Source organism: Rhamphochromis sp. 'chilingali' (genome assembly GCF_963969265.1).
Source record: "Rhamphochromis sp. 'chilingali' genome assembly, chromosome: 8".
Lineage (NCBI taxonomy): Eukaryota > Metazoa > Chordata > Actinopteri > Cichliformes > Cichlidae > Rhamphochromis > Rhamphochromis sp. 'chilingali'.
The window spans coordinates 32,934,137-32,956,212 of record NC_137935.1 but is presented as its reverse complement, the minus strand read 5'-3'; the positions used below and the strand labels follow the sequence as shown (position 1 = coordinate 32,956,212).

General features: G+C 39.6%; 1 protein-coding gene across 2 annotated transcripts in view; it reads right to left on the bottom strand.

Moving 5' to 3' along the window:
* Positions 1–18,305: 18,305 nt before the first annotated feature.
* LOC308400704 (calsyntenin-2-like) overlaps positions 18,306–22,076 on the bottom strand; it is a 386,947-nt gene continuing 383,176 nt past the window's right edge. For both annotated transcript variants that reach the window (XM_080888569.1, XM_080888570.1), the window contains 2 exons: positions 21,316–21,500; positions 18,306–20,990 (listed from right to left, as the gene is read on the bottom strand). In XM_080888569.1, the coding sequence (XP_080744695.1) occupies positions 20,778–20,990; positions 21,316–21,500 (398 nt within the window). In that variant the 3' untranslated portion in view covers positions 18,306–20,777. The remainder of the gene's footprint in view (positions 20,991–21,315; positions 21,501–22,076) is intronic.

Below are 22,076 nucleotides of genomic sequence, written 5' to 3'. Positions count from 1 at the left end.
ACACAGAATTAATAAAGTAAAAGCAACTCGTGGGCTGCAGTAGTTTTTACTGTGATTCTTTAAAAGAGCAAGAACACAGCAGGCCGAGATGCTTTAATCACATGAAAAGTCACAGTATATATCCAGATATAGATATAGAGATATCTATATAGAGAGATTATATCTATACATGTTGTGCCAAAAATTGGTCCACCTCAAAGAAACCAAACAACCTTTGGCAAAGTGGATGGCACAACACAGAAGAGCCAGGACTCTGCAGTCTGTTTACACCTAGAGGCCTGAGGACCCTCTTTCAATGATGAGGATGTACACATCCTGGACAGGGAGGAACACTGGTTTGAGCGCGGAGTCAAGGAGGCCATTTATGTGAAAAGGGAAAGACTATCTCTGAATCGAGGAGGGGGCCTAAGGGTACATCTGTCGCCATTTTACAACTCTCTGTGAATGGTACTCATGGGCATTGATCAGTGGTTGTTGATCAACGGTCATGCCAGTTTGCATAATAATGATCAAGGAACTGACCTCACAGCCCATTGTTCATTCAGTGGGAAGGTTTCAGTTATTGTGCACATGTACTGTTTAGAAGGTTGGGGAAACCTGCAGTCAGCTGAGACCGAAGAAGTCAGGATGAGTGACGAAACATTTCTCCCACTGAAAACGCCACGTCCAGATGAACAGAATCAGCATTTTGGGATTTACTTACCTGGTTGAGTATGCATCATGACATAAATATATAATATACACACTACCAGTTTGGACATACCTTCTCATTTAATGTTTTTTTTTCTTTATTTTTACTACTTTCTACATTGTAGATACATACTGAAAATATTAACTATATGAAGCAAGATATATGGAATAATGTAACAAAGAAAAAATGGATAAATAACTCTAAATATGTCTCATATTTTAGATTCCTCAAAGTAGCCATCCTTTGCTTTGTTGACAGTGCTGCAAACCTTTGGCCTTCTGTCAGTGAACTTCATGATGTAGTCACATGAAATGGCTTTCACTTCACAGCTTTCATTTGTGGAATTTCTTGCCTTTGTGTTGTGCAGCAGCCAGGCTGGTACACAGCTGACAGCCCTGTTTGACAACTGTTAGAATTCATATTGTGGCAAGAACCAATCAGCTAAGTAAAGATAAACAACAGTCCATCATTACTTTTATAACTGAAGGTCAGTCAGTCTGGAAAATTGCTAAAACTTTGAATGTGTCCCCAAGTGCAGTCGTAAAAGCCATCAAGCCTCCCGCAGCGACATGCCATCCCATTGGGTTTGCGATTAGTTGGACACCAAACACACCTTCAGGATTATTTGACCAAGAAGGTGAGTGATAGAGAGCTCCACCAGATGGCCTGGACCCCACACACACCTAATCTAAACCCAACTGAGATGGTTTGGGATGAGATGGACTACAGAGTGAAGGGAAAAGGGCCAACAATTGGTCAGCATCACTGAGAACTCCTTCAAGACTGTTGGAAAACCATTTCAGGTAACCACCTTATGAAGCTTATCGGGAGAATGCCAGGAGTGTGCAAAGCAGTAATTAAAGCAAAGGGCGAATCTAAAATATTAAACATATTTTGAGTTATTTCACGCTTTTTTTGTTGACTACATAATTCCATATGTGTTCATTCATAGTTTTGATGCCTTCAGTGAGAATCTACAATGTAAATAGTTGTAAAAATAAAGAAAAATCATTAAATGAGAAGGTGTGTCCAAACTTTTGACTGGTAGTGTACATGCGTGTGTGTATATATTTGTATGTATATACACGCACAAGAATGTATATACACGTGTGGTGTAGGTTTTTTGTATTGACAAAAAGAGTTTCCTTACTGTTCCAGAAGACGTTTTGAAAGAAGCAGCAGCCAGTGGATCACTGACATTTCTGCTATGCTCTGCCTTTGTCGACAGATCAATTGACTGCTTTCAGCTCCAGTAGCTCTGAAAATTCTGAAGAACAAAATTATGTTTGCATGAGTCCACTCGTATTTTCACTAGCAAATCCAAGTCTGCCTGCTCAGAAATCACATGTGTCACATAAAGGAAAAATCCCGTGCGTCTAGGCTCTTGCAGATGAATGTTTAGGTAATCATATTTGCAAAGATATTTTTGATGACACATTTTATGTTTTTAAAATTCTTTTATATGTTTAGTAGTAGTATATTTTTTGACTTCAAAGGTGCTATACGTAAGCATTTTACTTTAAAACTTTAGTTGCTGTGAAACCTACTGCATCCCGTTGTTGTCTTGACGGTCTTCAGCTGCTTCTCCTGTCCAGTCTCTGTGTACCGACTCAAACTTGGTAGCTGAGGATGACGGTCCTTGTTCTACTTTGCAGCTTTGTACTTTTGGGGGGAAAAAAGTTTAATCCCAAAAAGCTGATTCTAAGTAATATGATTACATTTCAATCTTCCATGTAATTCTGTTACATAAGTACAATGTAAAATGTTACATTTTAATGGAATCTGGTCAAATGAAGTTTATTGTGTGAGTGAGTTTATATCAAGCATATTTTACATAGTGATTATTTTTTTTAAATAAATCAACCTTTCTTTTTTATTTATTTTGGTTTCAGTGTGTTAAATTTATGCTGTATGTTTTGGGTTGTAGGCTGTATTATAGAGTGGATTATCGTTGCCTTTTTACTTTTTTAAAATTATATTTTGTTTATTTTATTTAGTATCCATCTTTTCTTGGTTTGGTTTTGCTTCACGAATCCTTATCTCAATGCTTTTACAATGCTGGAAATATCCTTGATCAAACAGTCACTAGCACAGTTATATAAAACCTAAAACACAAAAGGTATGCTTCTGTTGTTTTGTTCAACTCTGTGCTACAACAATGCATACTTTTCCTCAAAGGCATTCCTGCTGTTGTCCTCAGACAATCCACCGACAACCCCCCACTGTTGCCTTTAATAGAGCTGACCTTTCCTGGTCAGGATAATGTGCATCTTTTACCAATTTACACCTTCCTGACATGATTTTATAACACTAAGATTGTCCACCATCTGGTGAGACTGCATTTTAAGCATTTTGGTTCCCAGCTGGAATCAAACTGTGAATATCTGAAATGTTCAAACTTCCTAATTGAGGAAAATCCATTTTATTTGTGAGCATGATCTAGGGTTGCACGAAATTTGTGATTCACACAGGACTACTTTAACTCTTGAAAGACTTGTCACATTTTCTTGGAGGCCGAGGTGACCAGTTTTTGCTTGAGACCACACTGGAATGGCAGCATGATGATCCAGAATATGTGTGATCATTTTCTTCTGCTGGATTCGTGCTACCTCAGTGACTGCTTCAGCATGTGCGGCAGCAGCTTCAGCTCAGCCTCAGTGACGATGCTCTCTTAAGTCTTTCTATCAGACCGGAGCTCAAAATGCTCTTCAAATGCTACCTGAACAGTCTGTTCCTTCAGCTGGAACACAGGGCTGATAACCAGAAGAAAGTGAAGAGAAAATGAAGGAAGGAGGGAGAGGATTAGTGAATGAGAAGCGGAGCGAGTCGGACTGAAGGACGATGGGTAACAGTAGGGTTGGCAGAGAGTGAGAATGAGGGGAGAAAAATGTAGGAAAGGCCATATTTTAAGCTGTGCTACCCAGGATAGCACCCCTCCCTAGCATTTGTGGAGCGATCATGGTGGCAATGCCACCGCCTTTGCTTGTATATATGGAGGAAAGCTGCAGAAGTACAAAAATAAAACGCTCTAAGGCGAAAAAAAAAGCCTCCACTTTGTAAACAGCAGCTTAACAAGCACAGGAAACGGACAGAACGTGGAATTCTAATTTGAGTAGCACAAGTTCTGGAGTCTGTACTTATGTGAAGGTATGCATGAGTCATACTCTTATCTGAGTGCCGCGCACACTCTCAGCAGGAGAACTCAGTGTGAGGCCCAATAATAACAGTGTGGTGCTTCTTATCTCTCCTCCATCTTTTTTTCTGTCTGTGGCCTGTGAGCCATCAGCATCACCCTCCATTCTTTTCAGCTTCGGTGCATTTCTTCGGTTGAACAAGAGGAAGTCGAGGAGTCAACAATGTTAAAAAAAAAAAAAAAGTGTCTTAAAGTGTAAAAGGAGGTGGTGTGAAGTTGGTGTGTGGTTGCTAATATTTTCCAAAGGGTTCCAGTCGGGCCTCCTGCCTGCTATCGCAACCTTTTCAAATGTCACCTGCTGCTTGTTAGGTAAAAACAAACTACCTTTGCTGCGAGAGGTGCTTCTAAAAATAGTGAGAACAGATCCGTGGGCGCACACGTATAGTACACACACCTGTTTGATTAGTGGCCACAGCCTAGAGGCGATGTGACGCTCAGATATGTGTATTTAAATTTTGTGCGTGTGTGAATTGGCACCTTTATCAGAACACTGGACCTCATAATCTGATTGGAGCACACAGCAGGACGGCGGCGGCCTCTTTGGTGACTGACTCTGTGCCAAAAGTAAAAAAAAAAAAAATCCTCCACAACTCTACACACACTCGCTGTGACGTCACTGCACTGTGTCATCTGTGCCCACTGGCCTGTCCTGTTTCTCCAGTGCTGTGCCCGCTACACCTTATGTAAATAAGCACCCAGCCAATAACAGCCGGGGGATTTAGGATCATGACCGCTAATGCTCTTATACGGTTTTGCTTTGTGGCTTGATTTCAGTAAAAGGAACAAAGCCTCTCTCTCTTCATTTATTATTTTTGTTTTTTCAAAGTAAACACTCCCAGATGTCTGCTTTTTTTTCCTTATTTTCTTCTTTTGTTAACAGAACGGCTCCTTTCACGCTGGATTGTTGCAACTGTCACATTCTGAACACGTAGCGGCTGCAAAGGTCCTGTTAATTTAAGTTGTGTTGCTTTTGAATCTAGTTAACCTGTTAAGTCATTAAAAACTCGTAAAATGCATCATGAATCAGAGGCCTGCTCTTTTCTCTCTAATGAGAAACCGTGAGATGTAGTATTTTCTACATTTCTGCTGCCACCATTTGGTTGTTTGCCATCACTGCAACACTTCTGGCTTTGATTAAAGTTCAAGCGCTTATTCACTAACTTCATGCTCCTTGAGTGACTTCTGTCAAACAGAATCTGCAGATATACATTAAATTAAATAATAAATTATCAGATTTTTGTAGATCAATATTTCTGTGGTACGTTTCGACTTTAAAACGACCCATGATGCAAACGAACACATCTCATCGTTAGACCATAGCCACATCTTTCAAACTGCTCTTGGTTTGTGTTAAATAAATGTAGCCCGGCCATGATGACATCAGCATTACATTGTCAGATTTTTATGACCAAGCTCCTCTAGAGCAACAGAGGTTAGATTTCCAGGACAACAGTCTTAAAAGACCATTGCAAGCAGAATATATGTTCAAACACAAAGATGTAATTAATTAGATCAAAAAGGATGAAAATATGACCCAAAATTGCCTAAACATACACAAGTAAATAATAAAAAAAATCTCTTTCTCATTATGTCTTTCTTCTCCTCAACTGCTCTCTCCTCCCTCATTTCCACCTCATCCTCTTCCTCTTCATCTCAAGCATCAAGTCAGGCCTCTAACACACAAAACAGTTTCATTGTCGCAATTACTTTATGCGATAAAAACAGGTGGTTGTGAGCTGACATTATACCAGCTAATGTTAGGCTTGAAGGTCCTAAAAACCATCTTTTCCCTCTGATAAAGAGTTTGATTGCAATCTGACATGTTATCAGAGTTTATTCATTAAGTCCAACAACGTTAGACCCATTTCAATGAGAGTTTCAGTAATGCTAATAGCATTAGAGACTAACAGCAGCAAAAATAGCAGTGCTTACCGATGGAAAGGTTCAGGATAGTCTCAGCAAGTCACCTCAGTATCACTGCCATCAGACATGAGTGAGTTTCATTGACTCCTCAGCTCATATCGGCTCCTTTCACAAAGTTTTGCAGCCTCTTCCGGAGTAAATATGTGAACGCACATTGACAGCTGAGGTAAACATCGGACTGATAGCCTACGTTCACTAAAGATGAACCGGGGACCAGAGTTGTTTGTCCTACAGCGGCCGCTGTAGCTGGGATTATACACTTGAATTGCGAAGGGTAAGAAAACAGAACTTATTTGACTGAAATCTCCAATCTACTGTAATCTACACACTTTATATTTAAGTCTTGATTTTATCAGATGTATGGAAAGCCAAATAAGAGGGGGTGGGTTGGGGGTGATGCAATGTCCTCTTCCATAAGCTTATTTTGTGTTCTGCACTAGTTGGAAATGACGTATATAGTAACTTGAATTTCAGAGCTTTCTTTTGATTATGTCTGTGGACCTTATTTAGAGTAAACTAATAAAAAGGAAGTAGATCGTCCTTTCAACCTATGAGCTAACCTGGTGAGCACAAAGTTACTTTATATGTTGATTAGCTGTATTTATGAGAGGCATAACTCATTTTCCAGGCACCTCTCTGATGGTGGCCTCGTAATTAGAGCAAAGTGGATTAGAGCGTGCTTGACTGTGAAATGGTGTGGTGCTGCTGGCCGCTGGAGTGTGAATATGGAACGCCAGGACTGCCATAATGAATTAATTAAATACACCATTAAATAATTAATTAAATGTGTCAATAATTAATTAAAATTGGAATTAATTAATTAAATAAATAGTTATGACACATGTAATTAATTAATTATTGACACATTTAATTAATTATTTATGTATTTCACATTTTAATTAATTATTGACACATTTAATTAATTAATTATTGACACATTTAATTAATTATTTATGTATTTCACATTTTAATTAATTATTGACACATTTAATTAATTATTGACACATTTAATTAATTATTTAATGATATATTTATTTATTTCATTTTGGCAGTCCTGACGCCTGGCTCTCGTCATGAAATAATTTTATCTGTCAGCCTCACCCATCAAACTCAGGGGGCGGGGTTAACGCTGCCCATGCAGCTTCTCTAACATTTGATTGGTTGCCGTGCAAAGTAAGTCAAAACAGGTCGATCCTAGATAATTGATTGCTTGTGTAGACTTGGGGCAGCCAGTTATCCCAGAATGCAGATCAAATCACAGGCAGCAATGGTGGTGGTGTAGTTTTAAAATACCCCGTTTTTCTGTCACCAGCTACACTTTTAACAGTGTTTTAGCTGCGAATGTCGCGCCGTATGTCTGGTCAGGTTGTCAACATAGAACATGCTTGCAAAAGTGCACAGATGTTTTCAGAGATTTCACTAGCTCTGCTAACAGTTAGCATGCAGAGCGCACCAAGGGGGTACATTAACCGGTTTGTTTACATATTCCACTCTCCGTGTTCCACATGTTGCATTCGCAGATTCTCATTTTCACCGAACGATCGTCTCTTTCCGCCTGGTCTTGTGTCTCTGTGCTTCTGTAACATAAAGAACGAGCTGACATTTTTCTCACGAAACCAGCGATCAGCTCAGCAGACCCTCAGTTTACCTGCATGCATCCTCCTCCTCATCTGTCAGCTGTTTAACACCTGCTGCTAATTCAAGAAACACGCCTAGTTACCTGGTGATAGTCACAGTTTAACTGGGCAGCCGGTGCTCGATATAACGCAATGTCAGCGCATTTTTCTGCACAAGATAAGTAAATATAGTATTTTCCCCGAGCGCAGAGCTGCTGGAGCTTGTTTCCTTACAGAGCACTTTATACGCGAGCCAGCTTTATCAGCGGCTGATGTCCAATCACCAGCACACAGCTTTCAAACCTCAGCTGAGTTTTAGCTCTCAGTGGTTAAACGCTGGACTTCATTCACTCAGGTTCTGTCTGTCGGGTCACGTTTACTTCGCTGTTTTATTTACAACTGAGCAAATCGGTTTGGCTGAGGTTAAAGTTACGTTTCATAACTGCATAGTTTCACAGACGTTTAATGGTTCACTGGCACATGTGTTAGACTGAACTATCATCTAAATATCATCTGTTTTTTAATAGTTATTCAACTGTATTCTAAGCACCAGCTGTCTGTTAGAATGTGATTTTTTTTCTCTCTCTGTTGGCAGAGGTATAAAAATGCGCAGGAAAATCTGACGTGCATGGCAAACTTCACCGACGATATTTAGGGAGGAATAAACACACATCAAACATAAATGAACCATTTGCCTGTCTCCATAATTGAGAGCATTTTCTCTTCTTATGTCAACACTCTCGCTCTCTTTTTTTTTTTTTTTTTTTTTTTTTTTTGCTTTTTCGGTCATGTTATGTTTACCTGTCAAAGGCTTGTTACAAACTATGAAACACATTGTGCAGACTTCTGGATGTTAGAAGAAAACGAATACTGCTCATGAATGAGACTAAAGGCAGGAAGGTGTCCTTTAAAACTAAACATGTTAATAGGACCTCCCTGTTTATATCATAGTTTAAGATATAGCACGTGTATTTCAGTAATAGCCTGCTGAGGCCACTATACGTGCTGGCCTCATATCAAATGTGAAGGCAGACTGAGTCTATGTTTGACGTTTGTTTATATCTAATCTTCCTTTTCAAACATTTAAACAGCAGCGAGTCTGCAGCTGAGGGAATACAAATTCAAATTGTCGGAACAGGTTTGCTCGTTTCTTGGATTCATTTGGTGATTTATTAAATGTATAACTGTTATTCTAATCTGCTGCTGAGTCTCTTACACTTTTCTTTATGCTGTATATTTTCACGTCTCTGGAATAGTTGGCAGTTAGATAGTCAGCTGGGAAACTTTGTGTTAACTCATGGAGCTGAGGATATCGTGGATATGCTGACCTCGCTGCGTGGTGTACAGAGCGAGGTCAGCATGATTAATATTCACAATAAAAATATTAGCCGAACATCATGAAGTCTGTATGTGTTTCATAGTGTCGAACAACCTTTGTACAGTTAAAGCCAGCAGTTACTACATGACGGAAACACCAACGTTATCTCTTTTATGTGTTTATACACAGGTCACGCTGATTACTGAACAAAAACCCAAAGATCAGATGTTAAACAGATTTATTTGCTCTCTCTCCTCCTTAAACATGTTTTTAATGTTAGTTATAATTCAGAATTGGCGACTGAAACACGTAGGACACATAAGAACATCAGGAAATAAAACACCGATAAATATAACCTCAGTAAAAGAAGTCAGCGGGGGTTACTACAGCTGTGTACCGGGGCCTGCGCTTTGTCGGTGGGATTGCTTGCGAGGCGAGCGGGTCTATCCCACGCTTTGCCGTGAGACTGGGACGACATCTCCGAAATCATCGAAACACTTTTGCAAAGAGGCTGTATCTTGACAAACCGACCAGACACATGAAGATTAAACCACTACATTCTCGGCTAAAAAAATATTAAAACGGTATTTGGTGACACACAAACAGGGTTTTTCAAAGCTCAGTTCTGTTAGCTTCCACATGCCGGTTGTTGTGTGCTAGAAACAATGGCCACCAGGCCAAAGCAATGGTTTTGACTCGATCAGCGTTAACCCCGCCCCCTGAGTTTGATGGGTGAGGCTGACAGATAAAATTATTTCATGATGAGAGCCAGGCGTCAGGACTGCCAAAATGAAATAAATAAATATATCATTAAATAATTAATTAAATGTGTCAATAATTAATTAAATGTGTCAATAATTAATTAAAATGTGAAATACATAAATAATTAATTAAATGTGTCAATAATTAATTAATTACATATATCATAACTATTTATTTAATTAATTAATTCCAATTTTAATTAATTATTGCCACATTTAATTAATTATTTAATGGTGTATTTAATTAATTCATTATGGCAGTCCTGGCGTTCCATATGTGAACGACTGTAATTGTTTGTCAAATGACTAATCCAGTGTAAGAAGGTGGAGGTTTTTAAAAGATGATTATGGAAGAAAGTTATTGTGCTTCTGTGCTTGTAAACTGTGAATATACACCAGCTTCTGATTTGCAGGAGGAAACAGAGAGAAGACAGTGTCCTCGTCAGCAATGGAAAATACATGTAATTTCTAGTCTTCTTTTGAGCTGCTGTAATTGATAACACACTCAGCTCAACAGAGCATTTAAGCTCTTTCAGCTCAGTTTATGTTTGTTTGTTTTCTTTGGTTTTTTTGTTTTTGTTTTGTGGCCCACAGATTTCATTTCTCTGGCCACACTCAGTTCATTCAACTCAGAATTGCTAAATTAATTTCCAGTTATACTGTAGTCCCCCAGGGATCTCTCCTGGGCCCTCTTTTATTTGTAATCTATCTACTATCTACTTCCTCTTGGTCATATCAGTTTCAAGGTTCAAGGTTCAAGGTTCTTTATTTGTCACATGCATAGTTATACAAGTATAACATACAGTGAAATGTAGCCTGACACGCTCCTCGACATGTGCAAAAATTGGGGGGGGTGTAGAGGAAGAACATTATATATATATATATATATACATACATATAGTATATACACTGGGTGAATGTGCAGTAGTAGCAGCAAGCAGGTGAATTCTGTACATTAATATGAATAGACATCTGACATCCATGGTTATGCTGATGACACCCAGCTCTACCTATCTACTAACTCTACTACCACTATCCCACCCACTGCCCTCAGTGTTTACCTCCAGGAAATCAAATCTTTGTTTTATTGCAATCTTCTCTAATAAAACATCAATAAAAGTGAGATTTTCCTCATTGGCACCAAATTCACTTTATCTAAATGTAATAGTTTTTCATTTTCTGTTGACAACTCCTTAGTTTCTTCCTCTCTTTCAGATATAGAGTCTGGGTGTCATCCTTGGATAGTATGCTTTCATTTCGCACATCGAAAATAACACCGTGCACATCAGTAAAACTACAAGGTCCTGATCCTTCTGTCTTTGCAACATTAATTGCCTCTGTCTGTCTCTCACACTCACCTGTTCAATCAGCTGTTCTTAGTGATTTTTAAATATTGTAAATATGGTTTTGACTTGATGGGTATTTTTGAACTCAGCTGTTTTGGTGACCTTGAGTGTTTTGAAAGGTGCTTTTTAGTTCACTCTTTCGTAGTATGCCAAGCTGCCGAGCACAGAAGAGATCGTACTACTGAAGACTGTCAGTAGTTGGTGGGAAACCAAAAACAGGAAATAACTAAAAACAGAACTTTTTTGTTTGCTGCTGTTTTTGAGGACAACCGAGGAATGTGAAGCTGATTTGAAATGACTTCAGTCATGTTCTCTCTATCTGCCAAGTTAGTGATCTAATATGTCATCTGTGTAACCTGCCACAGCTTGTTCTATTAAAAAAAAGTACCCTGTTTACACCACAGTGAGTTCAGAAGCCCGCGGCAGTGGAGATCAAGGGGTTGAATGCTACTCTGCACGTAATGCACAGTGTTTTGCAATCCAAATAAATGCCACTCGGTCTGTCAGTTCTGCAAGCTGTTGCCAGAAGTTCACCACAGTTAACTTCCTCTGGAGCACAAACCTAGTTTCAGTGAATGCTGACCCTGCCTCAGGCACCTAAACCACACTTATTGGTGCACTGTATACATACTTCATTGGTGTGCAGCTTTGTCAGTTTGAATGTATGTATGTGTATGTATATGTTAATTGTTCAAACTGAAACATAGGAGCGGTAGTTGTTCTTTTTTAAAGTGTTCTAGGAGTAAGTTGAAGAGGTTTTGGCAGGGAATGGTGATATTTTGGAGGATCGTACTAAGCTGTTGGATATTTACATGGAAAAGTAGTTTCTGTTCCCAGCTGTGGGCTGGTTTGTGTTCTGCCAAAGCTGATGTTGTTTTTCCAACATGGTTTTCCTTTTCCTCCTGTTTTTTTGGAGAGCTTACAAGACTCATGTCCCGAGGAAGCATATCTGATTATTGAGTTTAACCACTTGTTGACTGTTTACTGTCCCACACAGCTTGCAAAGGATTTCTGCTGATGAAGTTTGTCTGTTTTTCAGGTCCATGTTTGCCAGTTGCTCTTTTAAAAGAAGACATAAAAACTTATGGAGTTACATTTGTGCCATAATGTGATTACATGCAGATATTGTTGATTTTGGTACAAACACACACTCTCACTCGTTTTTACATCTTAGTGATGGCATCAAATAATTGACATAGTGATTTCCCTAGCCCGTTAGCCTAACCCTAACCATTAGAAATACATGCCTAATCCTACCCCTTGCCCTAAACATAAACATAACCTAACCCTAACTCTTAAAGCCACATTTTCAGCCTCAAAAATACCTTCAAATTTGTGAGGGCCAACATTTGAACCCCACAAGTAACTGTTGGTCCCCACAAATATAGTGGCATGTCAATTTTTGGTCCTCACAAAGACATTTAAACAAGTACACACACACACACACACACACACACACACACACACACACACACACACACACACACACACACACACACACTCAAAAAACAAGACGATGTTCGCCCAAGTTGACATTTCCCTTAAAGGTGCCATATGCGAACATCTTAGAAGCAACTGAATTTTCCAAATAAGTAGTGACATCTCATCACAGTCCTCAGTGTCATTTAACTACCGCTCTACTGGCTCTGTCATGCTGGATATAGACACCACCGGCTTGGATGGATTTACAGGATGGAGGTTTGTCGGTATATTAAAGGTGGGCATAGTTACCATTTAGGTTTTCTTTAAAAATACAATAGGGTAGAGACTTGTGAAAAATTTACTGTTACTGACAATACTACTTTTATGATTTTATTAAGAGGGAACAAATAATGATAAAAGATACAATTTAAAATGGGTTCTTTTATGTGTAGACACAACACTTGCTCATCCAGTTACGGCCTTTTTTAAAAAATATGCTTGAATGATAAGTAGCTTCACAAATAAAAAAAAAGAAAAGATTCCTCTGAAAATGGCTCCTTGGAAGCAAAATATACAGAAATGAGTAGTAGCTTAAGACTTTTGCACAGTTACTAACCCTTCATCTACAAAATGAATATCGTGTTGTACTCATTAAGACTTGGAACTCAGCTTGAATTTAGCTGAGTTGCCACATATGCGCGACTAGAAAGCTATGCAGATTTAAGGCCATTGAGCTTTGTCAGAGCCTTAAGCTGCATTTTTTTTATATTCAGTCCATGAATTACAGTAAGCCTGCAAGTGACTCACTGCCAGCCAGTTTCAGCTGATCTAACCATAACATCATCCTTAAAGAACACACGTTTTTGTTGTAACTCTTACTATTACCATTCTCCCATTGCTTCACTGCTTCCGTGATAATTTTGACATAAACTGTCAGCTTGACATGTAGGTAAAAACTAGAGGGAGGAGTCATTTATTTTTCTAATAAATGAAAGGTGAAATTAGTCTTTGCATTACAGTAGTTTCTCCACAACATTTTCCTTATTATGCCACAAATCTGCTGCCACACATGTGCAGGGAAGCCTGAAGCCTTTTCAGCTTTGTTTCATTCATCCTGTTGCTGGTTTGCAGTTTGTCAGCAGCCTGAAGGTGAATCTCATCCAATCACTTTGTGAGTTTTGGACAAAACTATTTTGCTTTTTGTAGGACTGCAAATGCTTTATTTTTTATTTTAATTGCTTCTAGTTTACAGGATTTGTACTTTTCACAGTAATTAGTTAACACAGCAAAACAGCTTTTTATGTATTTTGATGAAACTGTTTGTTGTTGTTGTTGTTTTTTGGATGTGTCTGTCTCTAAAGCCCTTACTTGGGTCAGCTTCGATCGTTTAAATGTGACATGATGGTCAACATAAAAGGTTCAGAGATTTTTTCTAGCATATGTTTGAGTTACTGAACGTAGAGGAGGGACACAAAGTATCTGTTGGGCTAGCATCGAGCTGTTACCATGCATGCTTCATCACCATCTACTATTACCTCCAAGTATCACACAGCAGTGTTTTATTATAGGCTTACATTTTTCTGCCTTTTGTTGTCACATCCACCTTATGCTCACTTTTAAAAAACATAAATGAAAATTTTTTTTTAATAAAAGAATTATTGTGAAATTTGACTCTGTGTGTAAAATCATAGTTTCTCTGGTTCCTCTAGAAGCCTTAGTCCTGTTGTAATTTTCTTTTGGTGTTTTTTTTTGGGAGTTTTTCGAGGTTACAATTACAGCCTTAACATTAATGCATTCTCGCTGCCTTGGAGTGGGAAGAAATGTAATGAATAATGCATGATGGGATAAAGGTAGTCTGTTTTCTTCTGGGGCATCGTGAACTTCATTATTTATATACTGCTGCCTCAACCTCTCCGTACTCGATGTTCCAGTGAGTGACAGGAAGCCGTGACTTTGCAGCCTTGACACCGACTGCCGCCATCTAGCAATGACAAGCAAAAGGCAACATCTGTCCAAATCTCTCCCCACTGGCTGTCCTGAGAAGTCAGGTCAAAAGAGTTTCTGTTAGAGAGACAGTAATTATAGATGTGCATTAAAGCAGCTTGACAGAGTTTAGTTTTTGCAACATCTCTTTGTGAGTCAGGAGTGAAGGTGACAGCGCCTGGGGCTCCCCCTCTGCTGTGCTCGAAGATAAGTTTTGCAAATACTTTAATTCTTTCCTACTGAGCTGCTGAGTTCTCACTAGTTTATGCAAGCAGAAGGCCTCTTGGGTCTTCATTTAACCCAATTTTTGGCTGTGCAAAGTACAGTTTGAGTAACACTGGGTATTCTGAGACCATGGTAATCTCAAACTGGCTCAAGGCTGATATGAAAACAGATAATGATCATGACAAAGACATGTGTGAGCAGCGTGGCAGGACTGCGTGAGCTCAGGTGTGACTGGAGAACATTTGCAATTGCTAAGGTCATGCAATATAGTTTTTATCCACTAGAGGGAGACATTCAACTGGATATACAATCTCTCCAGCGCTTAGCACATATCCCCATCACAAACATCAATGACATACTCAGTGTACATAAATGGGCTGGGTTGGTGCAATCCCATGCCCCTCTTCTAGATATGCCCATTACTGGTCTATGATATACAAACATATTAGATAATTTTGATCTTTCTAGTGATAATCTCACTGCACAGATGCTGTTTTTCAAATAAAAGATGCCATAAAGAAACCACAGAAATAATAACCCGAGCCAAAAATCAGCAAACTTAATATTTAAAAACCAGTGATCAATGCTTGGAGGCAAATATAGCCAGCCTGAAGCTATCTTCCCTCTTGCTTAGTGGTGTCCCAGTTCCATAGTAAATGTTAAGTGCAGATTTTGAGACTGTTCACATGGGAAGAGTGACAAAGTAAAGTATACTCGACTACCATTCAACAAGCCGCTCAGAGCTACAAGTCACTGTGAATGAAATCGCTGAACAAGCTGTCTCTGGGTTGGGCTTAGCAGCTATGTTCTTCACTTTCTTGCACTGCATTGGATCTCAGTAATATGTACATGTACATTAGCTGTAACAGTACTAACAGTGCACTCATGCATCATTAGGCATGGACTTGCACATGGTCCTCCTGCATTGTTCATAGATGTGATTTTGGGATGCGCATCTTACACTGTTTTTTTTCTCATTTTGGGTTTGTTTAGGGTCATATTGTGTATCATTATGGTTATTTGGCATCTATTTGAGCTATTCTATGCCTTTCTGAAGTAATTTTGTATCTTTTTCTGTCTTAATTTGGCCAGCTTGTTGCTCTGTAATGATTTTTATGTGAAATCTTGATTGTTTTGCATAAATTAATGATTGTTTTCTGGGTTAGGGTTAGGGGGCTATTTTTGCATCTTTATAGGTTGTTTGGATTCAATTTAGATCATTTTTTAAATCACTTTAGAGCCAGTGTGTCTCTTTAGAGCCATTTCACATTTTTTGTGGTCATTTAATGTCTTGTCTGAATCTCATTTCGGATATTTTTAGTTCTATTCTAGAGAAATCTAGTTTATTTCAGGAACACACCAATGTTTTTGGGACGCTTAGTGTATCTTCAGAAGGCCTGTCTATCCTTGGGTATGCTTATACCACACAGAGTAACCCTATCCATGAGGAAAATAAGTAAAACAAGTTTTGGTTTATGCAAATATATATGTACATTTAGCAAGTTCTCTAAGCTGAACAGGAAAAAGAGGTAATACACATAGATGTACTCCTTACTAACTTACATCCTCCTTCATAATTGCTGTGGCAAGTCATACAAAGAGAAGCTGCTTTGTGGCACTAGCTGCTGATTTTCATCTTCTTCTTCTTCTTGAAAAGATGCTTTTAATCTAGGATACGTTTGATGTCGCCATCTCAAAATTAGGAAAAGCACAACCCAAATAGCCACAGAGGACTTTTAATGTATTGAGAGAAGTCTGACCAGATGGACTGTCTTTGCCGGGCAGCATTTCAGCAGCATGGAGAACACCCAACCCTGCAGCTTGCTCTGCGTTTACAAACTGCTTATTGAACAGTTACATCGACAACAGTGCTGGCTTGTTCTTTAGGTGAAGATTAGATAGAGCGCACAGTTGGGTGGTTCAGTCATTGAACTCCAATTTCTCACACAAAAACATGTCCAATAACAGGCTTTGGTAATGCTTACTCTAACCAGCCCCTGGCACTATGAGTAGAATTAGTGTTCATAGAGGCAAAAATGACTCAAAGACCTTGTCAGTGGCATTTTGTACAGCCCGACTTATGTTTCCTGGCTTTTCCACACTTCTAATTTGACACAGCCCTGAGTCTTTTGTTGAAGAACAAAAAAGTAATCCAGTAGGGATCAGCGCCGCAGCTCCGCCTGGAGAGGATAAGTAGTTTAGAAAATGGCTGATTGCGTTCAATTAAACTGATGCCTTTAGAGACATTTGCTCCTCAGATGTTGTGGGTCTGTTGTGAATTTAACTGGAATATTTTTTTTTAATCTGGAGTGCTTTATGCTTTAAGGTAATTATTGTAAATTCTTATACTTGAAAACTTCCTAAATTAACTAGAGCTGTCAGCAGGATGCAAAGAAACACCCACTGTCCAAAATGTCTGTGTGCTGTGCTGAGGACAAAAGTCTTCACTCACACATCCAAAATCATTGAATTCAGATGTTCCAATCACAGGTGTATAAAATCAAGCACACAGGCATGCAGACTGCTTCTACAAACATGTGTGAAAGAGCAGCTCGCTCTCAGGAGCTCAGTGAATTCCAGCGTGGTACCGTGTCCAGCTGTGAAATTTCCTCACTACTAAATATTCCACAGTCAGCTGTTAGTGGTATTATAACAAAGTAGAAGCAATTGGGAACAACAGCGACTCAGCCATGAATTGGTGGCCACGAGTCAGCAGATGCTGAGGTGCAGAGTGGGCAGAGGTCGCCAACTTTCTACAGAGTCAGTCGCTACAAACCTCCAAACTTCATGTGGCCTTCAGATGAGCTCAAGAATGGTGCACAGAGAGCTTAATGGAATGGGTTTCATTTGCTGAGCAGCTGCAGCCAACCCTTACATCCCCAACTACAATGTAAAGCGTGGGCTGCAGGGGTGTGAAACATGGCACCACTGGAATCTAGAGCACTGGAGACGTGTTCTCTGGAATAACGAATCACGCTTCTCCATCTGGCAATCCGATGAATGATTCTGGGTTTGGTGGTTTCCACGAGACCAGTAAATGTCCAACTGCACTGTTTGGTAGAGGACATATTACGGTCTGGGCTCGGCCCTTTACTTCCAGTGAAAGAAATTCTTAATGCTTCAGCATACCAAGACATTTTGGACAATTTTATGCTCCCAACTTCATGGGAACAGTTTGGGGATGGTCCCTTCCAGTTCCAACATGGCTGCACACCAGTGCACAAAGCAAAGTCCATAAAGAGATGGATGGCTGAGTTGCTGTGGAAGAACCTGACTGGCCTGCACAGAGACCTGACCTCAACCCTGATAGAACACCTTTGGGATCAATTAGACTGCGAGCCAGGCCTTCTTGCACTCCTCACAAATGCATTCCTGGAAGAACGGTTGAAAATTCCCATAAACACACCTCTAAAACTTGTGGAAAGCCTTCACAGAAGAGTCATTAAGCACACAATGTATTTTCTAATGGCTAGGCAAAAAGGCAGAGCATCTAGAGGAAATAGGGCTAGCTAAAAAGAGAGATTACATTTTTTCAATGCAGCAGCATACATACGTGCCACCTGGTGATGAAGCTTTTGAACTGTGCAGAAGTTGATTACAAAAAGTCCCTTTAAATAGTTTTTAACTTAATTTTTAGTACAGTGCACAACTGTTCTTTTTGCATAATTCAATTGATATTGCTCACATACAGTTTCCACAAGAGGATTATGAGCTCCAAAGAGGATGCAGTTCCACAAAATGTATTACTGGCTACACAGAAACACTCACACTGTCACACAAATACAGACCCCCACAGCTAGATTCCAAAACAAGTTTTTATTGGCCAATTTACAGAAAGTGCTGTAGTGACCATTCCAAAGGAAAACAGACCAAAGAGTCCAGAGAAAAAAAAAACTAAAAAAAAGAAAGAAACTTTTACACATTATACAAGGTTTCGATGTTAATTTCACCGTCCTCTTCTAAAACAAATGTCAGGACAACATTAGGGCTGATGCAAAATCCACCAAAGATGTCAAGGGGGGAGGAGGAGGGGTGTGTGCAGGAAGGGAAGTGGCGTCACAAGACCAGGTGTCACAGTAGATGAGGAAAACTCTTAAACAACATATGAGATCTTTAGATGAACATACAGTAGAGCTACAGTATACACATACAACAGGTTCTCCCAGTTATACCCACAGGACAGCTGGCAAAGGCTCACTAGGTTAGAGGAGGACATTTTCCAGTGTTTATGACTTTAACCGAACCCTTTATCGATTTCTGGCATATAGCGCACAAGCTTTCCTGTGACACAAACATCATTTCATTGGTCATTTGTGGATTCTTGCTGCCAAACACTACAGACAAGCTAAATTGAGGATGGCTACAGTGATTAATGCCCCTTCATTTCAAAGTGGGAAAAAAAAACCATGACTGGGTTTTCTGATCGCGTCAAACGTGACACTGCCAAATGCATTCCACTCTCTGTCCTCTTAAAAGTTGCACGAGCCTCATTGCATGAGGCTAATGAGGTGGGATTTATGTAATGTGACATCAGTCTCTAGACCTAAATTTCTTCCATTAATGCTGCGGTTTTTTTTTTTCAAAGTTAGAAGTTTGGAGAAGTTCCTCTTCTATTTTAAATTTGTTATTTATTTTTTTGCAGTGTGTATCTGATGTCTCTGTAGACACTAGCAATCCAGTTAGGAAGGCTGTGTTTTATAGTTTAGGCCATTAGGCCACAATAAAGTGTCTTTAAATGCATAATGTGAGAGCTTGACTATTTATTGGCCTGGTCACCGTTGAAGGCTTCTGAAGGTTTGAAATTTCTGCCAAATATGATCAATACCTTAGAGCTACAAAGTAGTTTGATGGGTAACAAAGTAAAAGCTGTACCAAGATAAGTTCTGCAAGATGTGAAATTCACAATTGATATGGCTAATGTGTTGGCTAACTGCTGACTATCTACACACCCAGCAGACATGAAACAACTGTTTAATTTATTTAAATTTGTATTATATTCACCTTATAAGTCCAAGTACACTATTGTTATTCTTTTAGCTTAGGTTTCCCCTTTTTGAAATCACTAGCTAGCGGCTAACATTTCATTCCATTAAGCTAGCTTCCACACCAAGGATCGTGTGTTTTACAGCTGGAATTTTTGACTTTAAATCAAAACTCTATCACTGAGTTTCTGCTGTTGTTTAATGAGAGGTTGTTCTCTTTTTTTTAAATACAAAAATCTCACCTAGTCCAGCTTTTAATAACCCACCTATTTCAAAGGCAGTAGCACATCCGTGAGAGCAAACCCAAGTTTGCCATTAGCCAGAATGATCTGAACACTGAGCTAAAAACACGCAGGGAGGATCTGGGGCTCTGCTCTGGAAAGACTCCTGCAGGCTAAGGGATCAGGGCGTGTACATACATATGAAGAGGTGTGTTGTGTACAGGTGGAGAGGAAGGTCTCTGGTTAGACAATGTGGGGCTGACTCAGTGGGTCGGGGTCACCTACTATACTCAATATTTACAAGAAAGGAGCGTATAAAAATGTACAAGGAGACTCCTCTGTCTTTCCCAAAAACCCAGAACACAGGCCCTGTCGGCTAGTTCAACATGACGTCTGTGACAGCACATTGATCATCTTTTTTTCCCCTTTTTTTTGTTCTATTTGTTTTTGAGTACCATTTAAAATATGCTATTTCTGTAAAATTACCTGGCTTTGCCACATAGGCCAGAATAAAGACTGATAAATAACATGAAGTATACAAACCAAAAAATAGTCAGTTTCTTTACTTTTGCAATTGACTTTTCCTAAATAAAGGATGTTTTGCATTTTGATTCTTATATGGGACATCAGAAATCTTACTGTGGAATTTGACACATCAAACTGAATGCATGATGCAGGGTTTCACTGACAAAAGGCTTCTCCTACAGCTCGAGTTCACTAAAGATTGCATTGGAATGGGAGAGAGATAATTCATGGGACATCTCTCTGGGAATGAACCAAATTTGGTGATCTCTTCGTCTAAGAACAACGAAAGTCATGTGATTGAGGAGCACTTTTAGAGTCATATTATCTCTTATCAGCTGTATAAAACAGGAGGTTCTGTGACAAGGCTAAGGTTAAATCACTGCACTGTGTGTGTGTAACTGTGTGCGTCTGTGTGTGGTTAAATGTTGTCTTCCAGTAGGGGGAGATATTACCTTATTTTTAGAGCATCAACATCATAGTCTTTTTGTTTCAGCCATGTGATTTGAGTATAGATGTGTTGTAGTGTGTGTGTGTGTGTGTGTGTGTGAGGGTGTATGTACGTGTGTATGTTTCAATAGGATATTGTTGTTTTGTCCCAATTTTGGCCTTTCTTGGTTGAGCGTTGCATCCTGGGTAGCTGGACGTCTATTTCCTCCTCGCTGTCATCTGACTCAGCGCTGGTGATGTCGTCCTCGTCGTCGTCTTCCTCCTCCCCCTCCTCCTCTTCGTCTTCCTCCTCCTCCTCGCTGGCTTCCTCCTCTGCAGCCTGAGGCCCCTCCAAGTTCTGTGGTAAAAAATATTTGCAAAGTTTCACAAACTTAATCATCAGACAGTAAGCAAGAAACAAGAAATGTCAGTAATTCTTCCTTTGACTGGTTTAATACAAAGGAGACATTAGAGATGGGCGGATTGATCCAAATATTGACAACATTGATACCAATTGCTGGTATTGGTATTTGGATCAATAGTGGCACAACAGGATTAATCCTTTGTTTCTATCCTTAAATAGAAATGGGATAGTATCCCACTACACACGGTCCACTGTGGGTAGCTCCTATGCTCCCTCCCTGACAGCATCCTTTTAATTCCTGAAGTTCCCTCCCTCCTACCTCCATTGGGTTCACTGTGATCGTCAGAGCAGACTCGTCCCAGGTCACGTCTGCCTCTTTAGCCGCATCTGCCAACTTCACCTCCTGCTGGTGGGTCAGGTGGATGCGGTAAATGCCCAACACTACAACCACCACCAGGGCAGCGATACACATTACTATTACCACGGTGGCAGCACTCGGTACACCTGAGAACCAAATGAAAGGAGATCAGGGATTTAATGACTTGAAATCAGAATAATTCTGTTTGGTCAGAAAATCTTCCGCATGTACTGAATCGGTTTATTCTTTCACTTTCACGGGCACAAAATACCCAGAACAGCCAGCTGAATGCTGCAGACCTTGAGAGGTACTGTACTCTAGTCCTTGATGAGAAAGCTCCAGACATCTTATAATGCACTTAAGAAGCATCTCACCATATTACTAATCTGTGCCTGCATCAGTACGCAACCCAACATCCCACCCAAAGGAGCCAAATGTTATTGTAATTTTTTTAGTGGTCTTAGGCAACAGCTATCCAGGATCTCTGTAGGTCTTTTAAAGTTTTTCTCTGGATGTTGGCCTTTTCAGTCCTTGCATCTGATCATTTTCAGAGAAATGTTGGCTTGTTTTTTTAAGCCACTTAACCCTGACATATGAATCATTCAAGCATAAAAAGGCACCAGACTCAAAGGATAAATAAACCAATGTTGTGTCTACACCTACCAGAGCGTCTTAGCAAAGCATTCATTCTAAACCGTATCTTTAGACACTTCGTAACTAGC